Source organism: Antedon bifida, chromosome 3, assembly GCF_963402885.1.
Source record: "Antedon bifida chromosome 3, ecAntBifi1.1, whole genome shotgun sequence".
In the NCBI taxonomy this organism is placed as follows: Eukaryota; Metazoa; Echinodermata; class Crinoidea; order Comatulida; family Antedonidae; genus Antedon; species Antedon bifida.
In genome coordinates this window covers 7553381-7569744 of record NC_136228.1, presented here as the reverse complement: position 1 = coordinate 7569744, position 16364 = coordinate 7553381, and the positions used below count along the sequence as shown (strand labels likewise).

The following is a 16364-nucleotide window of genomic DNA, read 5'->3' as shown; positions in this document are numbered from 1 at the left end:
TAATCCCAGGGGGCAGTGACGTAACAGCTATGAGCACTCATTGGGTACACCCAGGGGCCCCGGATCTTTTCACCCATTTCTTCCAAAACTTTTTTTAAAGACACCTAGTTCTTCCAAACTTTTTTTTAAACACACTCAGTTCTTCCATTTTTGTTAACACACTCAGTTCTTCCAACTTTTTTTTAACACACTCAGTTCTTCCAACTTTTTTTAAGACACCCAGTTCTTCCGAAACTATTTTTAAACACACTCAGTTCTTCCAAAACCTTTTTTTAAACACACCCAGTTCTTCCAACTTTTTTTAAGACACCCAGTTCTTCCAAAACTTTTTTTAAGACACCCAGTTCTTCCAAAACTTTTTTTAAACACACTCAGTTCTTCTAAAGCTTTTTTTTAAACACACTCAGTTCTTCCAAAGATTTTTTGATAGATTAGGCCTACATTATTCCAGAAAACAAGAAAGTGAAAATATTTGTTTCATACAGCAAACTTCCTGCTGTATGTTGCTCTAAATGATTCCATGTATTCTCTATAAACTGCCGACTGAAGCAATATTTTGAAAATTACGAACATCCGGTAGTTTTGGATTGGATCCTGAAGTGGATATCATATTGATAATTGTTTAGCAAGCAAACACAACAACTTGGCTCAAATCCCATCATTTTTTTCATTCATGCCGAGTTAAAAATGCAGCTGATCCCTATGAACTTAATACAGGAATAGTTTAGTGGTTTCTGCAGTTTTTCTTATCAAAGTACCGTAAATGTAGAGTTTGCATTTTATTTTTTAAAAATAGTATTATACTATTACCATTGCTAATTACGCTAATTAATAATAAACAATTTATTGTAAGATTTTTTTATGAATGTTTGTGAAATCAAAACGATACTGGGTGTGACCAAGGCAATCTAACAACAGGACACTGAGCTCGTCTTACCAAGATAGGAACTCATAACAGTCCTTTGATCTTATGTCTGGCTGCGACAAATACCAACAGCACTGTACTATGTACATATTCTCCGCAGAGTCTGTTATCATTACATATTCTTAAAAGTATTGATGAAGAAGTCTGTCTGTAGTGACTGTAGAATAGACCTGACTCACTTCAACCTTTAAGTTATTGAATTATATGAATATCTTGTACATGGGAATATTTTTTTAGAACAGGGCATTAGATTACCTAATAATAATTATTAGTAATTATAAATACAGTAATTATTTGTGAGACTAGTGCGATCCTTTGTTGGTCAAACTCAAAGAAAAATAATATAAACTATTAAACTTATCAATGTGATGTGCCCATATATGGACATGATGATGCCATATCACTACCATATTTGGGCATATCACTACTATATTTGGCATGTCACTACCATATTTGGGCATATCATTACCATATTCATTGAAAGTATTGATGAAGAAGTCTGTCTGTAGTGACTGTGGAATGGACCTGACTCACTTCAACCTTTAATTTATTTGAATATTTTGTAATACTTTTCTGAATATCTTGCACAAGGGACATATTTTTTTAGAAGAGGGCATTAGATTACCTAATAATAATTATTAGTATTTATAAATAACTATTTGTGAGACTAGTGTGATCCTTTGTGTTGTAAATTATTAAACTTATCAACTTCTTCATCTACTGTACTGTTTCAACCTTCTGTATCTAAATATTAATCGTGGAATATTTAGGATATAACATCTGTTTGAAATATAATTGATAAATAATTGATACACTGAAATGTTTTAAAATTGTAATCAATAATTTAACTAAACCATTGCAGTTTTTACCATAGTAAAATCTGTAGTCAGTCTTACTATTCATTTACTTTTGCATTTGTTTAGTTGAACCCTGGAAAATTTATACTATTCATAAATTCAGTTACACTAGTCACGACAATTGAGACAACTTGAATAGAGATGGTGTGATGTTTTGAATAACAGCTCAATGAATGCAATTGAACAATAGGCACTTTGTCGCATACCTGCAGATTTAAATAACTTTGTGAATTCTCCAAATGAGATTAATTTGGCACAATACAAATCAAATGTACAAAATTGCTGATTTTGTCAAAAGTATGCAGTTATATAAAAGTCAGAGAGAGTGGTTATTATTCAAACTGTTTTATTTAATGGAAAATTATTAAAGTATGAGGAAGTGGTAGTACAAAAAGAAGGGTGGGTGAATTGAAGCATATGGAAATCATATTTGTTCCAGATTGATAAATAATTCAACAACTTTCATCATTTGGACCCTTGGATGTATTTTGTCCCCCCAAAAAATGAAGATTAATAAAATTGTACTTTGAATAGGCCATTTTGTAGATTTAATCAAGTTATTCACTTCCATAGAAAAAAAATGAACAAAAATAACGGTTTCAATGTAAAAAAAAAACCAAAATAAACTATTAAATTTAGCCAAAAACCCACTGTATAATAGACAAATTGACTATTTTTTGCTTTAAAATACAATTTTTTAGATAAATAAACCTGTAGAGGTAGAGAAAAATGAATTTTTCCAAACAATGTGTGATGGAAAATTGAAGAAAAAAAGAACTTAAAACTTGTTTGATGTTGTGTAAACGCTTTAAGAATAGATTCAAACTTGACCACTGTTTAGCATTGGTCAAGCGTGGATAGTCTGACTTACATCACTTAAAACTGACCCTTAGGTACTCTTGAACTAGGCTAGCTAAACTAGGTACCAATACCACTCATAATAAAATAGAATTAATCCTAGTGCTTGATTTGAATTCAATGGGTACCTTTGTTCTGTATTGTTTGCAACCAGAACCCCTTGTCACTTGTCCCAATTTTTAGGACAATCATTTATGAAAGTTCTATTGTGATTGTAAGAATGTTATAATCTCTACTGTACTTTGAATGAACTGTCAACCCTGATGTTGCAAGTAGTTATAGTAATTTTAACACTTTTGTGTTCGGCATACATTAGCTACTCCTCAGTTACAATAGAACCCCTCCTTTTGGACACCATTATGCCACTATTCAGGAGACACACCCATAATAATGGGGATACTGTACATTCCAATTTGTTGAATCCTAAAAGTGTCCCCTAATAGGAGTTATGTACAGTGTTTATATTATTGTATAAAAACCAATAGATGCGCTGATTATAGCTTAAATAACTGAGTATAAAACTGACTCCAAATAACGAAAGGAAAGGTATAATTGTATTATGTATTATTATTGTCTTGACTTTATTTTTATATTGGAGGTTTATATTAGATGTTCAACTATGAGCCTAAGATTTTTATAAAAAAGATCCACCTAGCCCTAAATAATCCACCTTCCTATACTATAAAATTTTCATACCATAAGTCTAGTCTTAACTGTAAGTTAGGTGTTAAAAAGTACAACAAAAATAGTTTGCTCACGGACCTCCGCTTAGAATTTTAAAAATACCTTTGAATTTAATTCCTTTATTCCGGTGCAATTGTGTGAAACGTTCTCACCTCTCGTATTGGTGTAGGAATTCCTTTTTATATCCAAGTTTGATTATCTGAACCAGGAGTACTGATACGTTGTTAACCTCATGGTGAACTCCTTATTGTTGACTCTTTAGTTTTTAATTGTCCGGATATCTTTTTTTTCCATTCATTTCATAGATAGTTTCTCTTTTAGTAAATCATAAAGATAATTCTGTACTATACAGTTATTGTTTAAAAGTTTGCATGTCGAATATACATTCGAGTAAATACAGCCAGTTAAGTTAGGTTTGCGGTACGCCATGTGCTTTCAAAAGAAAATAAAGTATTGTTGAAAAATAGCATACCAACCGAAACGTCAAGATTTTCTGCAATAAAACATTAAAACAACATTTTATTTTGTATCTATGTACTCTAACAATTTGTTTTAATACATTGTGCATTGACCTTAAAATACTGTGCAAATTGGTTTGCGAAAAATGCAATATTATACCATTTCTGATGGAAATCCTATTCTTTTCAGGGATATTATAGAAGAACACCAGAATACTCTGAGATGTTAGAACGCAATATATCTGGCATAATCCAAGTTCCTATGATACACTCAACATATATGATCGACTTACAACTACAGGTGTCTTTACAATTACAATACTCACCGCCACCAGAGTACGAGGGCGATATTGACGACATGCTTATATTTGCGTATTCTGCACGTAAAGCAAGTGAGTAGATTCTCATCTTTATTTAATTACTTGTATAGTGCCGATGGGCAACATCTAATTAGTAAGTTCATGATGTCCTCTCCCTGATTTTGATAGTATTTGAAAAATACATTTTTGGCAAAAAATAACCACCCTAGTCGAATGACTAAAGAGGAGTTAAATTGATAATAATTAGATTATGCAATAAAAAAATATTTTGTGAAAAATTAATGTTTAATTTAATCTTTAATAATAATTTCATTACAGAACTAAATGCTTTACATCGTTTGTTTCTTACAGAGATACCTATGTATATAATGAATGCTGCGTTCTTTGGTAGTCTTTCTACCCCAGCTGGTGTCCAGAACACGTTAGAAGAAGATGAACAACAAATGATATTCCAACGAATCGAGGTCATGGGTTAGTATCGTTTTGATTAATCAATTATTAATCTGCCAATGTATTAGTATTAACAGACTCCACAAAAAACAGGTAGTAGGTGCATCGCAACAATAATTTGTCACATTATTACCCCGGCCATTTTTAGATCAAACATGCGAAGTAAAGGCAAGGTTCAAGGCTACCCTCATTTTCAAATATCTCAACAATTTGACACCCATAGGCATGACAAACCTATTCACACCACTTCAAAAACTCGTGAAATAAGACAGTCCACTGTTATGAAACTTATTGGGAAAAAAGGAGAGTTACCTCACAAGTTTTTGTGTTAAAAAAATATATGAAACTGTTGATTTGAGAACCGAGACTTCCATAAGTGTTTTCAAATCAAAATTGTTTGATGTATTTAATAATAATAATAAGTCTCTTCCGAGTTTGTAACAATGTATAATGTTCTATGTAGGGCCCCAATGAAGTTTAAACAATTTAAACTGTTTGGGCTACCCTAAGATGTGACCTATAATTTATTACACAATATTAATTATAATCATAACAATTATAATAAATAATAATTATTACAACAACAGTAAGTAATGACAATAATAACTATAGTAATGATAACAATTTTAAATGTAAATATGTATATGTTTGTATGATGTAGTATGTTTAAGCGGATATTAGCCCTTGATGGCATTTGCAGCAATAAAGAAATTGAATTGAATTGAATTGAATTAGGTAAAGAAATGTAATAATACTAAAAAGGCTCTTCTCTAACAGTGTTCTGGTGGTAGAACAAGTCTTACCAGATAATGCCTTAACTGGCGGTCAAGTGTGCTCATACTGGCTCATTTGCACTATTACAATAGTAAGAGTTTACTCCAGTGTGCTGTACTAAATCTTTAACATATTTTTGTGTTATTTTTTCAGTCGAAAATGAGCCTATGCCATTGTCTGCGCATATCACTCTGCCTCCCAAACAGCTGTCCAAGTTTGGTGCGGATGAGATTTATATGATCAATTTAAAACGAAGACCAAAAAGAAGACAGAGAATGGTTCGATCATTACATGAATTATCTTTAAATTATACCATTTTCAATGCAGTGGATGGAAAGTAAGTATAAATAAAAGAAAGATACAAAATAACATGCACTTTATTTTTATGTAAATTTATATTTTATTGAAGATTATAATTAAATTGTATCATTCTCTATATCAGTTTTTAGCTTTTTGTTGATTGTCCTTTTCATCTCATTGTCATTTTTTTTTGTGCCGCAAAATCATATCTTCCCATCATTCATTATCTGAGCGCCCTCACAAGGCTTTCCACCATCTAAAACTCATTTTCTTTCATTATTCATATTATGTACGTCATTTCTGGATGAAAGTAATCGCTTGCTAAGGTCAATATTTTTTTCTTGTAGACTGTTAACGGATGAAAAATTAAAAGAAATGGGAATTGATATGATGGAAGGCTATAAAGATCCCTACCATGAGCGGATCCTAACTAAAGGAGAGATTGGATGCTTCCTGAGTCACTACAACATTTGGGTTGATGTAAGTGTATAGTCATTTTCAATAACAGATCCATTGGGTATGCAGAATCGTTACTATCAACGTCGCAGTAAAAAAATACTTATGGAATTTAGTGCCACCACACAGCCATTTGTTTTATCCTATATTTTGTGGAAAGGTACATTTGCCCCAAGAATTTTGAAAATAATAAAATTGCTCCTTGAAAAAATTATTTAGAGCAACCTGGACCTCAATGCAATGCAATATTTGGTAATATTCTTAGTAATTCTAAGTTACTTTACACCTCAAGATTGTTTGCTTGTTTTGTTCAATGGGTTCCTATGACATTTGTTTTTTATTAATTTGCCATGTATTGTTATCTACCTTTGTTTTTTCCTGACTAAAATATTACTGATAATGTTTTGGGGTGTTTTTTTCAGATGATTGAAAAAGGTTATGAAACAGTTATTGTATTAGAAGATGATGTTAGATTTGAAGCTTTTTTTACGATGAAGCTTAAAAAACTTTTAAATGAACCACAAAAGTTAGACATAGCATGGGAATTAATGTAAGTGGCGAATAAATGTTATATTCATTGCACAAATCATGATTTTGTATGTCGTAATGGTAAGGGATATTGGACTAGCATGTGAGAGGCATGGGTTCGAGACTTGTCTCTGCTATATTGCTTGTATCCTTTGGCCAGTTTACTTTACTCTCATTGCCTCGTCCTTCAGATGGAATGTAAAGCAGTTGGACCCTCTCAGAGAACAATCTTGTACAGCACAAATTGCCATGTGTACAATGCACCACGGAATATGTGTAACTCTCCTCTCCCTCTTTTTGGTGTAGCTAATTATACATATACAATACTTTTCACAGATCAGTGCTCACACCACTTACCGATTTTATCTATAAATACGACTATGCTTTTGTAACCCCTTAAATAAAAGACCTCTACAAATCCCCTTAGGCTCTACTTGGCCCTGACACAAAACACAATATAAGTAAAGTGCTTAATTATAATATTTTAAGAAACCAGTTTTAAATGGGCATCTAATGGTCACTTGTCTGAAATGTTTGTGAGGGTTAAAAACATTGTTTGATCATTTACGGCAACTAAATAAATCAACAAATATTTATTTCTTCCAGATACCTTGGACGTAAGATATTAAACCACCGGCTTGAATCATGGGTCAGTGGATCGGACATGCTGCTATGGCCTAGCTATTCATATTGGACGTTAGGATATATTATTAACCAATCAGGTGCCAGGAAACTTGTGGAGCAGAATCCTTTAGGTAAAATGGTCCCTGTTGATGAATACTTACCCATTATGTTTGACCAACATCCGGAGTAAGTAATTAATTAATTTTAATTTTTTTTAATTTTAAGTTTTCTGAAAATATTTAAAGTTAAGGTCTCTGATACGGATTTTTTATTATTATTAAAAAATAAAAAACAGAGGTTGGCATATAATTAATTTTACTTGGTGTAATAGGGTACCTTAAGGGACCATGTCAAATTATTTTAATGCAGTTACTGCAGTAATCATTTTGTTTTCATGTATCATAAACTACATTTAAATTAAATAAATCATACATTGCTGCAGTAAAAAAATGTAGCTACTGCAGTAGGGTCTTTCACACCTGTACCGGAACAGCGAATCCAACGTCAATGTTTCGTTTTCATGATGCTCCACGTGGCTATGCACCAATCTATAATTGCCTGCGTCGGACCGGAACCTTGCCAGAACAAGTGTGAAAGACCCTCAGTCTATAATCTAATCATTCAACTATCATTTTTCATTGTCCTAATCATCATCATTTAATAGTTGTAATCATTTGTATTCTTCATTCATTGTTCATCATTGATATTTATTTATATTATATATTTCTATTTTTTGTTACTTCACACACAGGGGCGGATCCAAGGCACTCACCCCAACCTAAATTTTGCAAATTGTAATGCAAGAGATAGGAGATCAAATTAAGCTCAGTCCTTCATTTCACCATTTTTAGGCCCTGCCCAAAATCCTGGATCCGCCACTGACACAATTCAAGCATTTCTTAGTGCATGTAGTTTGTACTTTGCATATCTTGAATGTTGGTTTTTTCGTAACACACTTTAACTTCAGCCATAATGTTTCATTCATTTCGTTGACTCTTACGTATGCAAACCGCACGTGTACATTAAAGCTTGGTTCCCACTTGGATGCAACACAAGTACGTAGGGGCATCTGAACTGTGATTGATCAACTCACTTGCGTTGCTCCTACAGTGGGAATCAAGCTTAAGATCAAGAAACGTATGTTTTACATGCATAAATCAGTTTCTGACGAAATAAACAATATATTTTACTTACATAATGTTAGTTATGATGAAATCAAATATTAAGAGAGATTATGAAAAGTGGAGTGTAATTAATTGATGGGTTAGATCACTTTTAATTTGTCGCTTTTTTATAGGTTAATTCATATCGTACACATTTTATATACGTTTTTTACAGAGACTTATGGAAAGAACAATTTACTAATCGTAATCTTATAGCATACTCCGTCTCGCCTCTCATAATGTTTCCCACTCATTATGTCGGTGATAAAAATTACTTTAGCGACACAGAAGCCTCAAATATCTGGGATCACGTCTGCGACGAGGACGATAAAACACGCTGTCTAGCCAAGAAAGATCGACAAAACATTAGCAACCATGAATTGAGGCAAAGTGCTAATTTGAATTTACCCAGTGGACACTCCGAGTTATGACACACTTGGTGAGAAAAACCAATCATGTTATATGAGAGTTCCATCTCTTCTTAGCCTAGACATGCATCCACACAACCATATAGTAGTAGAGTTCTGAAGACCCAATGACATATCTATCCTGTTTCTTTTTAAACACTTGTGGTATCAAACGGAATATCTCTAACCATCATCCTTTGACACACTGTCATCATTTAACGTTACAATGTTTATTCTTATAACTTCCCTCTTTTTTGTTTAGAATATCACTCTCTATAAAATAAAAAAAAACCCAACAGAGTCTGCCTGCTAACAGACTTTGAACCATTTAACTTTTTAATGAAATCTCAAAATCATAAATTGTTTATATAATGGGATTATTATCATTATTTTATTTATTTTAAAATTTGCATACATGTGAATGATTGCATATTGAGTGCATGCTTCTGTTTGTACTACTCTGTGTAGTTATGCTTTCAAGTATCACCTGTAATCTTACAATTAACTTTGAACTTTGACTTTTATGTAAATTTAGGTTGTAGTTCAGACCAGTCAAAGGTCAACAAGTCAAAGTTATATTAGATTATGGGTGATTTTTGTGAATTACTGTACAATACATTGTTTGCATTAACAAAACATTGCATGATTTATAATAAGTTACTTCATTCATTTTTAATAATGCATGTCATTATTAAATTATCATTCTGTGCTGGTTTATTGAATCATTTTACAAATTTTTACTAAACGTTCAAAAGGCTTATTAAACCGCATGCTTGCGCGCAGTAACACAATTTTGAAAATTGTTCATGTTTGCGGGTCCAAGACAGTTTAGTTCAATAATAAAATATTTCAGTCATTAATATTATATGACAATGGTAATGTATGCTATTATTAACTACAATTGATGAGATACTGTAGTCCTTTGAGAAACCCCCATTCACTTTCTTATGAAACAAACAAGGGACAATACATATGTTTCATTGCCAACTCATAAAGGAAACTTTTTGGTCCTGAAGATGTCCTATTAATAGTATTCCTCATCTTGTATTTGCCAACTTTTCTTTAATGAAATAAAAAAAAAAAATGTTTTTGCCATGTAATATATATACAGTATTACCATATAATTATATTATATTCTAAAATATGTTTTTTTTTGCTATATAATATAGTACAGTATTAACATAATATTTGATATATTTTGAAGTATTGTTTTTATTTATACTGTACACTGATGCTGATCTCTAATTTGTGTATATGTACCTTACTATTAGTTTTTTAAACAAATTTCCAGCTTTAACTTCTTTTCCTTCTTACTAATTCAAAACGTGTGTGTCTGTCTGTTTGTCTGTGTGTCTGTGTGTGTACTTTTAAAGAAACTCTTGCAGCTTCTTCCTTTTATCTTCTGCTTCACCTATCAGTCTGTCCTCAACTTGTGTATGTCTGACTATTAACTATCTTGCTTTTAAACAAATTATCATAGCTTTTTCCATTTATCCTCTGTCATAAGATAATGTCAACAAATATAGATTGCATACAAAATAGATAATAGTTTTTAATTACATTTATAACAATATTAGTGAGTGCAATTAATATAGATACAGTAATAGTAATGCATTATTTATTTTAAGAGTATTTTTGCATAAAAATTATGAAATTAATATTTATTTTAGCATTATGATGATAAAACAACTTAACTACTACAAATACAATTCTGTTTTTACAATGTTTTTGTAATAACCAATTTAATGAAGTTGTTCCTTTTAATTTGCAGAGAAAGTTGGAAAGAGCACTTTTCACCTCGTGACCTCATAACCTACTCCGTCCAGCCACTACTAGTGTACCCAACTCACTACTACGGGGAGCCTAACTATTTCAGCGACACGGAGGCGTCAAAGTTATGGGAGAGCGTCTGCGAAAATCATGATTCACTCGAATGCCTTGAATTGAAGAATAAACAAATGGGTGAGAAAAGTTTGGAGAAAGAAGGAACGGATCAACATATACATCCTGAGTTATGACGCCGCTGACATTATCGTTGTTAAAGAATATATGAATAATGTTATGGACTTGTTAATGACTTTTAAATTCCTCCAAGCTAGGAAGCATCGGCGCGGAATTTTAGTAGGTTCGTAACAAATTTCAAGTTGGTCTATTATAGTAGACTGAAGTATTTTAGGAAAATAGTTGTAAAATGTATGTCTTGGTAGATTGTGCTCACATACATGGATATTACTTAATAATAGAACTCACTTGTAACGCCTCTATTTAGGGGACAAATGAGGGTCAATGTATGATCAAAGCTCTATTTAGGGGACACCCCTATTATTGGTACACCATGTTTTGCCTCAATGGTGTCCCCTTAATAGGGGTTCTACTTTATAGTCATGTTAGCGTTTCTAGATTATTCTTCGATTTATCCATACTGACTGTGTTATTATTGGTGCTATAATGTTCTGTATTGTCAACAATATAAATATTTATTATATTATATATTTTTATAATCCTTCAAAGTTGCTTGCCATAATATTTTATCTTTTTTACCACTGTACTTTTTATAACATCTCAGAATGTGTACATGATTATTCTGCCAGTGAAAATAATTTTTTAATTCTTTGTTATTTTTGCTTTAATTCATGATTCAATTGTATATTCTTCTACAGCGGGCCTTTTGATTTTTTCCCGTAATATGACGCGCCATTTATGCCAAAATGTTGGTGTTTTTTTTAGGGATATTAATCTGCCATCTAGGACCATAGAGATATTATAGTTCACTATATATCGATTCTAGAACCTCAAACCAATAAGTGGATACTAGAAAAGCAGTTTAATTCGGGGCCGGATCTAGCCGGTAGCGCTAAAACGCGCTTTTGACAGCTAAAATCAATTATGTTTTGATATAAGTTTTTGACAGACACTTAATTATTAATGTTAAGTATTAATAAATCATATAGCGCTCCCAGATCCACCCCTGTGAGTTGCTAACATTCAGCCTAAAAAAGGAACCACTGAGGTAAATGGATAGGCCTACTAGAAGGCCTCTTAAGATGATAAAATTCCAATTTGTTAATTATGTTATTGTAGTGAATTTTCTTTTACTGATTTTTTATGTTTTTAATAGTGAAACAAATTAAATAAACAATGTTAAAAAATCGAATACAATTTGAATCGTATGTTTTCATTGTACAATATCGATAGGTTAAGTGCATAACATTAATATAATATCGCCCTCAACCAATACAGTAATTATTATATCATGGAAGAAAAACCCTCCATGGTTATATCAAGCAATATAGGCGTGTATACCTTCTCGATGTGAATTGAGTCATATCAATATCATATGTATCTTCGTGTTCTTAAATATTAGGGACCACGTCAAATCTATTGTACTGCAGTTACTCCAGTAACTTGATTTTGTTTAATGCCCTTATGGATTGCCTCAAAACCTCATCTACGTTGATACAAACTTATAGGCCTACATTATTGCAGTAAACGTGGAATAATGTTGACATGACTAATCAATTCTTTATATATTGGATCTACATCATTAATATGAATTCATGCCATGTAAAAATGATATGTGTACAGCGGTTGTTGTTTATTGTTATTATTATTATTATTCCTCATTAATGAGTGTCCTCCGTTTCCGTGTTGTTACCAAGGAAACTCAAACTATACAATGTCTGTTGATACAGTCTGCGAAATAGACAATGAATGTGAAGCCTAAACGCGATCAATATCAAATTTATTACAAATATGGATTTTTCTACCGCACTTGAAAGATAGACGGTAAATGTGTATTTAAATTTAAACATGTGGTACTGTATACACATTGTCATTAAGTAGCCCAGTTCTTGTAAACTGGGCTACTATTATACCTTCAATATTTTATTTATTTGTTTAATTTAATCTGGTCACCATGACTTTAAGTTTCGCTCCAATCTTATTTTGGCCTCCTTCTGCACACTTTTTTTTTCTAGTGTAATTTGTTTCTTTCATTGTAAATGTTATGTGTGTGTGCAGAGAAACAATAAAAACAAACGTTTCCAGGTCGATTAAAATGCTTCGTGGATAACAACCCAGTTTAAACGTAAATGCTTTCGCCCTGTTGATTCATATTATGATCCATCAATTTTAGTGAGTCACAATGTTGTTGTGGGTGTGTCGGTAGATACTACCAAGCTCTAAGGGCGTGTTACGTAAACTGGTGTCTACCTACATGTCATACTGGTAAAACATATGACAATCGCCTTTTGTTTAATTTCAACAACAAACTAACGGTATTTAATTAATCGCTCATCCGAATAGTGTACAGTAGGCTTATAAAACTGCTAAACCAGATCTGCTGGGGCGTCTCGCGCATAAAAACTGCTTATTTGTCTAGAATTATAGCAATAACCAAAAACGTTTTACTCTCTGCCTCATCACCGCATTACCAAAAATCGCGCCGTTTGGAACATTTTTATTACACTTTGGCAATGTGTCCATTGACGGCAATTTTCTTTGCGTATTATTAATATAATTTGCATTTAAACACAGCATTCCTTGTTAACCATGACTTTTCGTGTTTCGCGTGCCAACGCCGCTAAAGTGTCTTTATTTAAAGACAACTAGAGTATGAGAGTATTTCAACATTCTCATTTTACATAGGAGACCGACTGAGTTGTAGACGTATTATTCGTAAAATACACTATCGGAGAATTCAACTGTAAAGAAGTAGTATAAATTTACATGGAATTGTGTTAATAGCGCCACATATACCTTCCAAACGTTTTAATCCAGGTTTTCCGCTTGTAATTAAGTTGTGAATTATATTTGAGCTTCATTTGAGTTAGTATGTAGGCGCATCGAACCGAGGATAAAGACCCTGACCCTAGCCCTAAAGCCGTACCTTACCACAAAACAAGTTAAAGAATATGTTTTAAGCCAACCGAATTAAGCTGAATATGGGTTTGAGAATATGTTCTTTGGGGCGACATTATTAGGCTACTTCTGAAGTGACTTACTGCAATACCAGCCAACTTACAAACGTATTCAAAATATGAAAGACGGACTTGTTAAGTTAGATATAATAAAATAATATATGTAATATATATGGGATCAAAATGATGTCTCCTTAATAGGAGTGTCCCCTGAATATTAGTTAGTGGTTAGAGTTAAGACATGTGACTTTTCATGTTTCGGGAAAGTATACCTTAATTTTAATATGAGTGTCCACCTGAACAGAGGTTCCACTGATAACTTAAAGTAACCTTTAGGCCTATACGTTTGTTAACAAATATGTACTGATGTAAAAGCATTTCTTCTCCATTTGCATGTAAAAACACGCTGGGTTTAACATAATATAGCTTTATAGTGATAGTGATCTTAAAAGTACACTTATTAGCATTGCTTTAGATTCTGTACCATTCATTACAGAACACCGATTTTGTTATACAAAGAAAATAACTCATTTTTATAGATACTTTGTCCCATTCCATCCACAATAGAGCCATTCATTGTAAATACAAGTAACAATAATAATAATTGTCATACATTCTTTGAAGTGTATAAAGCATTTTGTGTGAAACCATTTATATACCCCATGGTTGCCTGGTTAAAATAAACTAGCTATTTCCAAAACGGTTTTTTACCGTTTGGCTTGAAATCATAGTAAATGTATACGAATAATTTTAGATAGCAGAATCTGATCATTGGCAATCTGATTTCAAATATTCAAACCAAACATTTTAACAAATAAAAGATAAACACTAAAGAGAAATATCATTGCTCGCTCACACAAGAATAACATATTGAAATGTCTTCGAAATATAAAATACAATAACATAAGAATTTAAATAAGTTAAATATTTTATTTATTTTTTACCATATTTAAAGAGGGTGATCCATCCATCAATTGCTGATCATTAGGGACCCTCAGAGGTTCACAAGACAAACATATACACAAGATGCTCTACATAAACAAAGTCTTATTACAAGTCTTTGGGAGTGGAGTTGTAATTTTGTCCTTAGAAAAAATCCTGACATGTGACGGGACTTGAACCCAGGACCCTTGGAGTGGTAGCCAAGCATCATATTAACCACCAAGCCACAATTGCATGAAGAAATCTATATATATATATAACAAATTAATAATGAACTGGCAACTTACCAAATTATAGTACTTTATAGTAATAAATAAATAAATACAAAATTGAAATTCGTTTACTTATCTACAAACGAAAGAAATGATTTTTTAACTTAATTAAATATTGTCTTATTAACTTTGTTCTTTCCTAACCCTTTTCAAACTGAATTATTATATTTCTATGATGATATATTTTATACATTATGTTTCAATAGAAAATATATTTGAATGTCAACTTAACAAAAATAACGAGATGGAAGAAACTATGCATTTGTTGATAAAAAAGAATTCAATTTTCCAACTACAAAATAGTATAAATTTATATTAGCACGTTGAACGTGGGTGAAATTTCGCCTTTTTAACTTCCAAGGTTAAGTTTTATTTTATTAGTAAACCAGTTCAATTGAGTAAACCACATCTTTTTCCTAAAAAGATATTTATGTCTTGTTTTGGAGAATAAAACCTGCGGAATTATGTTGTGATGTATTGTCATTTTTACATTGTATTTCGTGCAATGAATGCGGATATATATTTTATGTTACGAGTACAGTAATATAAAAGCATTTGCATAAGTCTAATGCATTTTACATCAAGCGAATATAGGAATAAAAAAGAGCTGTTATCGACATGGAATTTGTTTACATCGTTGAAAAAAATCAAGCCAAAATGTTTCAGTTTGAATAGAGAAAAAATACAGCCACATTATTTTATTTCTAAATAGATTTATATTTTGATACCTGCAGAACATTTAACTAATTTTTCAACTATTTTAAAATCTACTAAGCCGTTTAAAATGGATTTTTTAAAACTATTTTTCTAATATTTCAAAACGTAACTCGATATAAATATACAAATTAAGTGTTCTAGATTCGATGAATATAATACAGAATCTTATTGTTTCTTTTCAAAATAAAACTGTGAGCAATACAATTGTTTCAGCAACAAATCATTTACAACTTTGTGCTGCTAACTATTCTTCTGATAACTCAGCCTAAAGGAAAAGCACACTGTCAACAAAGGAACCCGCCGTACTTAAGTTTTTTTTAACAAAGGTGTACAATTTGGCCCTTGTTCAACTTGACACGAATTTGTTGAAGGATAATTATAGTTTTATTGACCTCTTTACGTGCAAACAGGGTGTGTCATGTACACTTCACATGTTTAATCATGTTTTAATGACTTTGTAGTTAGAAAAATAATAATACGAGTAAAATGTTTGCAAAGTTACCCCATTCTTCTCGAAGTTACCCCATTCTTCTCGTTTCTAAATGTATACGTAAATAGAAATGTTTTTAAAGACAATAATTTTAAACAATTATTACCGTTTAACAAATATGTATACAAAAAGAAAACTCAGTATTAGTTACTCAACAATTGAATATAATTTTAGCAGCTAAAATTATTGATTGTCATTTTTTCAGTGGATATTTTATTTT

The 16364-nt window shown here is 31.8% G+C and overlaps 2 protein-coding genes across 4 annotated transcripts in view; one reads left to right on the top strand and one right to left on the bottom strand.

Annotated features, from left to right (window-relative positions):
- The window catches only part of LOC144838826 (procollagen galactosyltransferase 2-like), a 28275-nt gene extending 16312 nt beyond the window's left edge, over positions 1-11963 (top strand). Inside the window, exons 4-11 of one of the 3 annotated variants that reach the window (XR_013611710.1) lie at positions 3973-4174; positions 4454-4573; positions 5480-5663; positions 5974-6106; positions 6505-6632; positions 7217-7420; positions 10576-11014; positions 11048-11963. Coding sequence is in view for 2 of the 3 variants with exons in the window: in XM_078694324.1 (XP_078550450.1) it covers positions 3973-4174; positions 4454-4573; positions 5480-5663; positions 5974-6106; positions 6505-6632; positions 7217-7420; positions 8573-8828 (1227 nt within the window). In the remaining variant the exon portion in view is untranslated. Of the gene's footprint in view, positions 1-3972; positions 4175-4453; positions 4574-5479; positions 5664-5973; positions 6107-6504; positions 6633-7216; positions 7421-8572; positions 8837-10575 lie in introns of all 3 variants that reach the window. The other 2 variants (XM_078694324.1, XM_078694325.1) reach the window with 2 other exon arrangements.
- The window catches only part of LOC144838823 (rab-like protein 6), a 273930-nt gene that overhangs the window by 131039 nt on the left and 126527 nt on the right, over positions 1-16364 (bottom strand). The gene's annotated exons all lie outside the window — the stretch shown is intronic.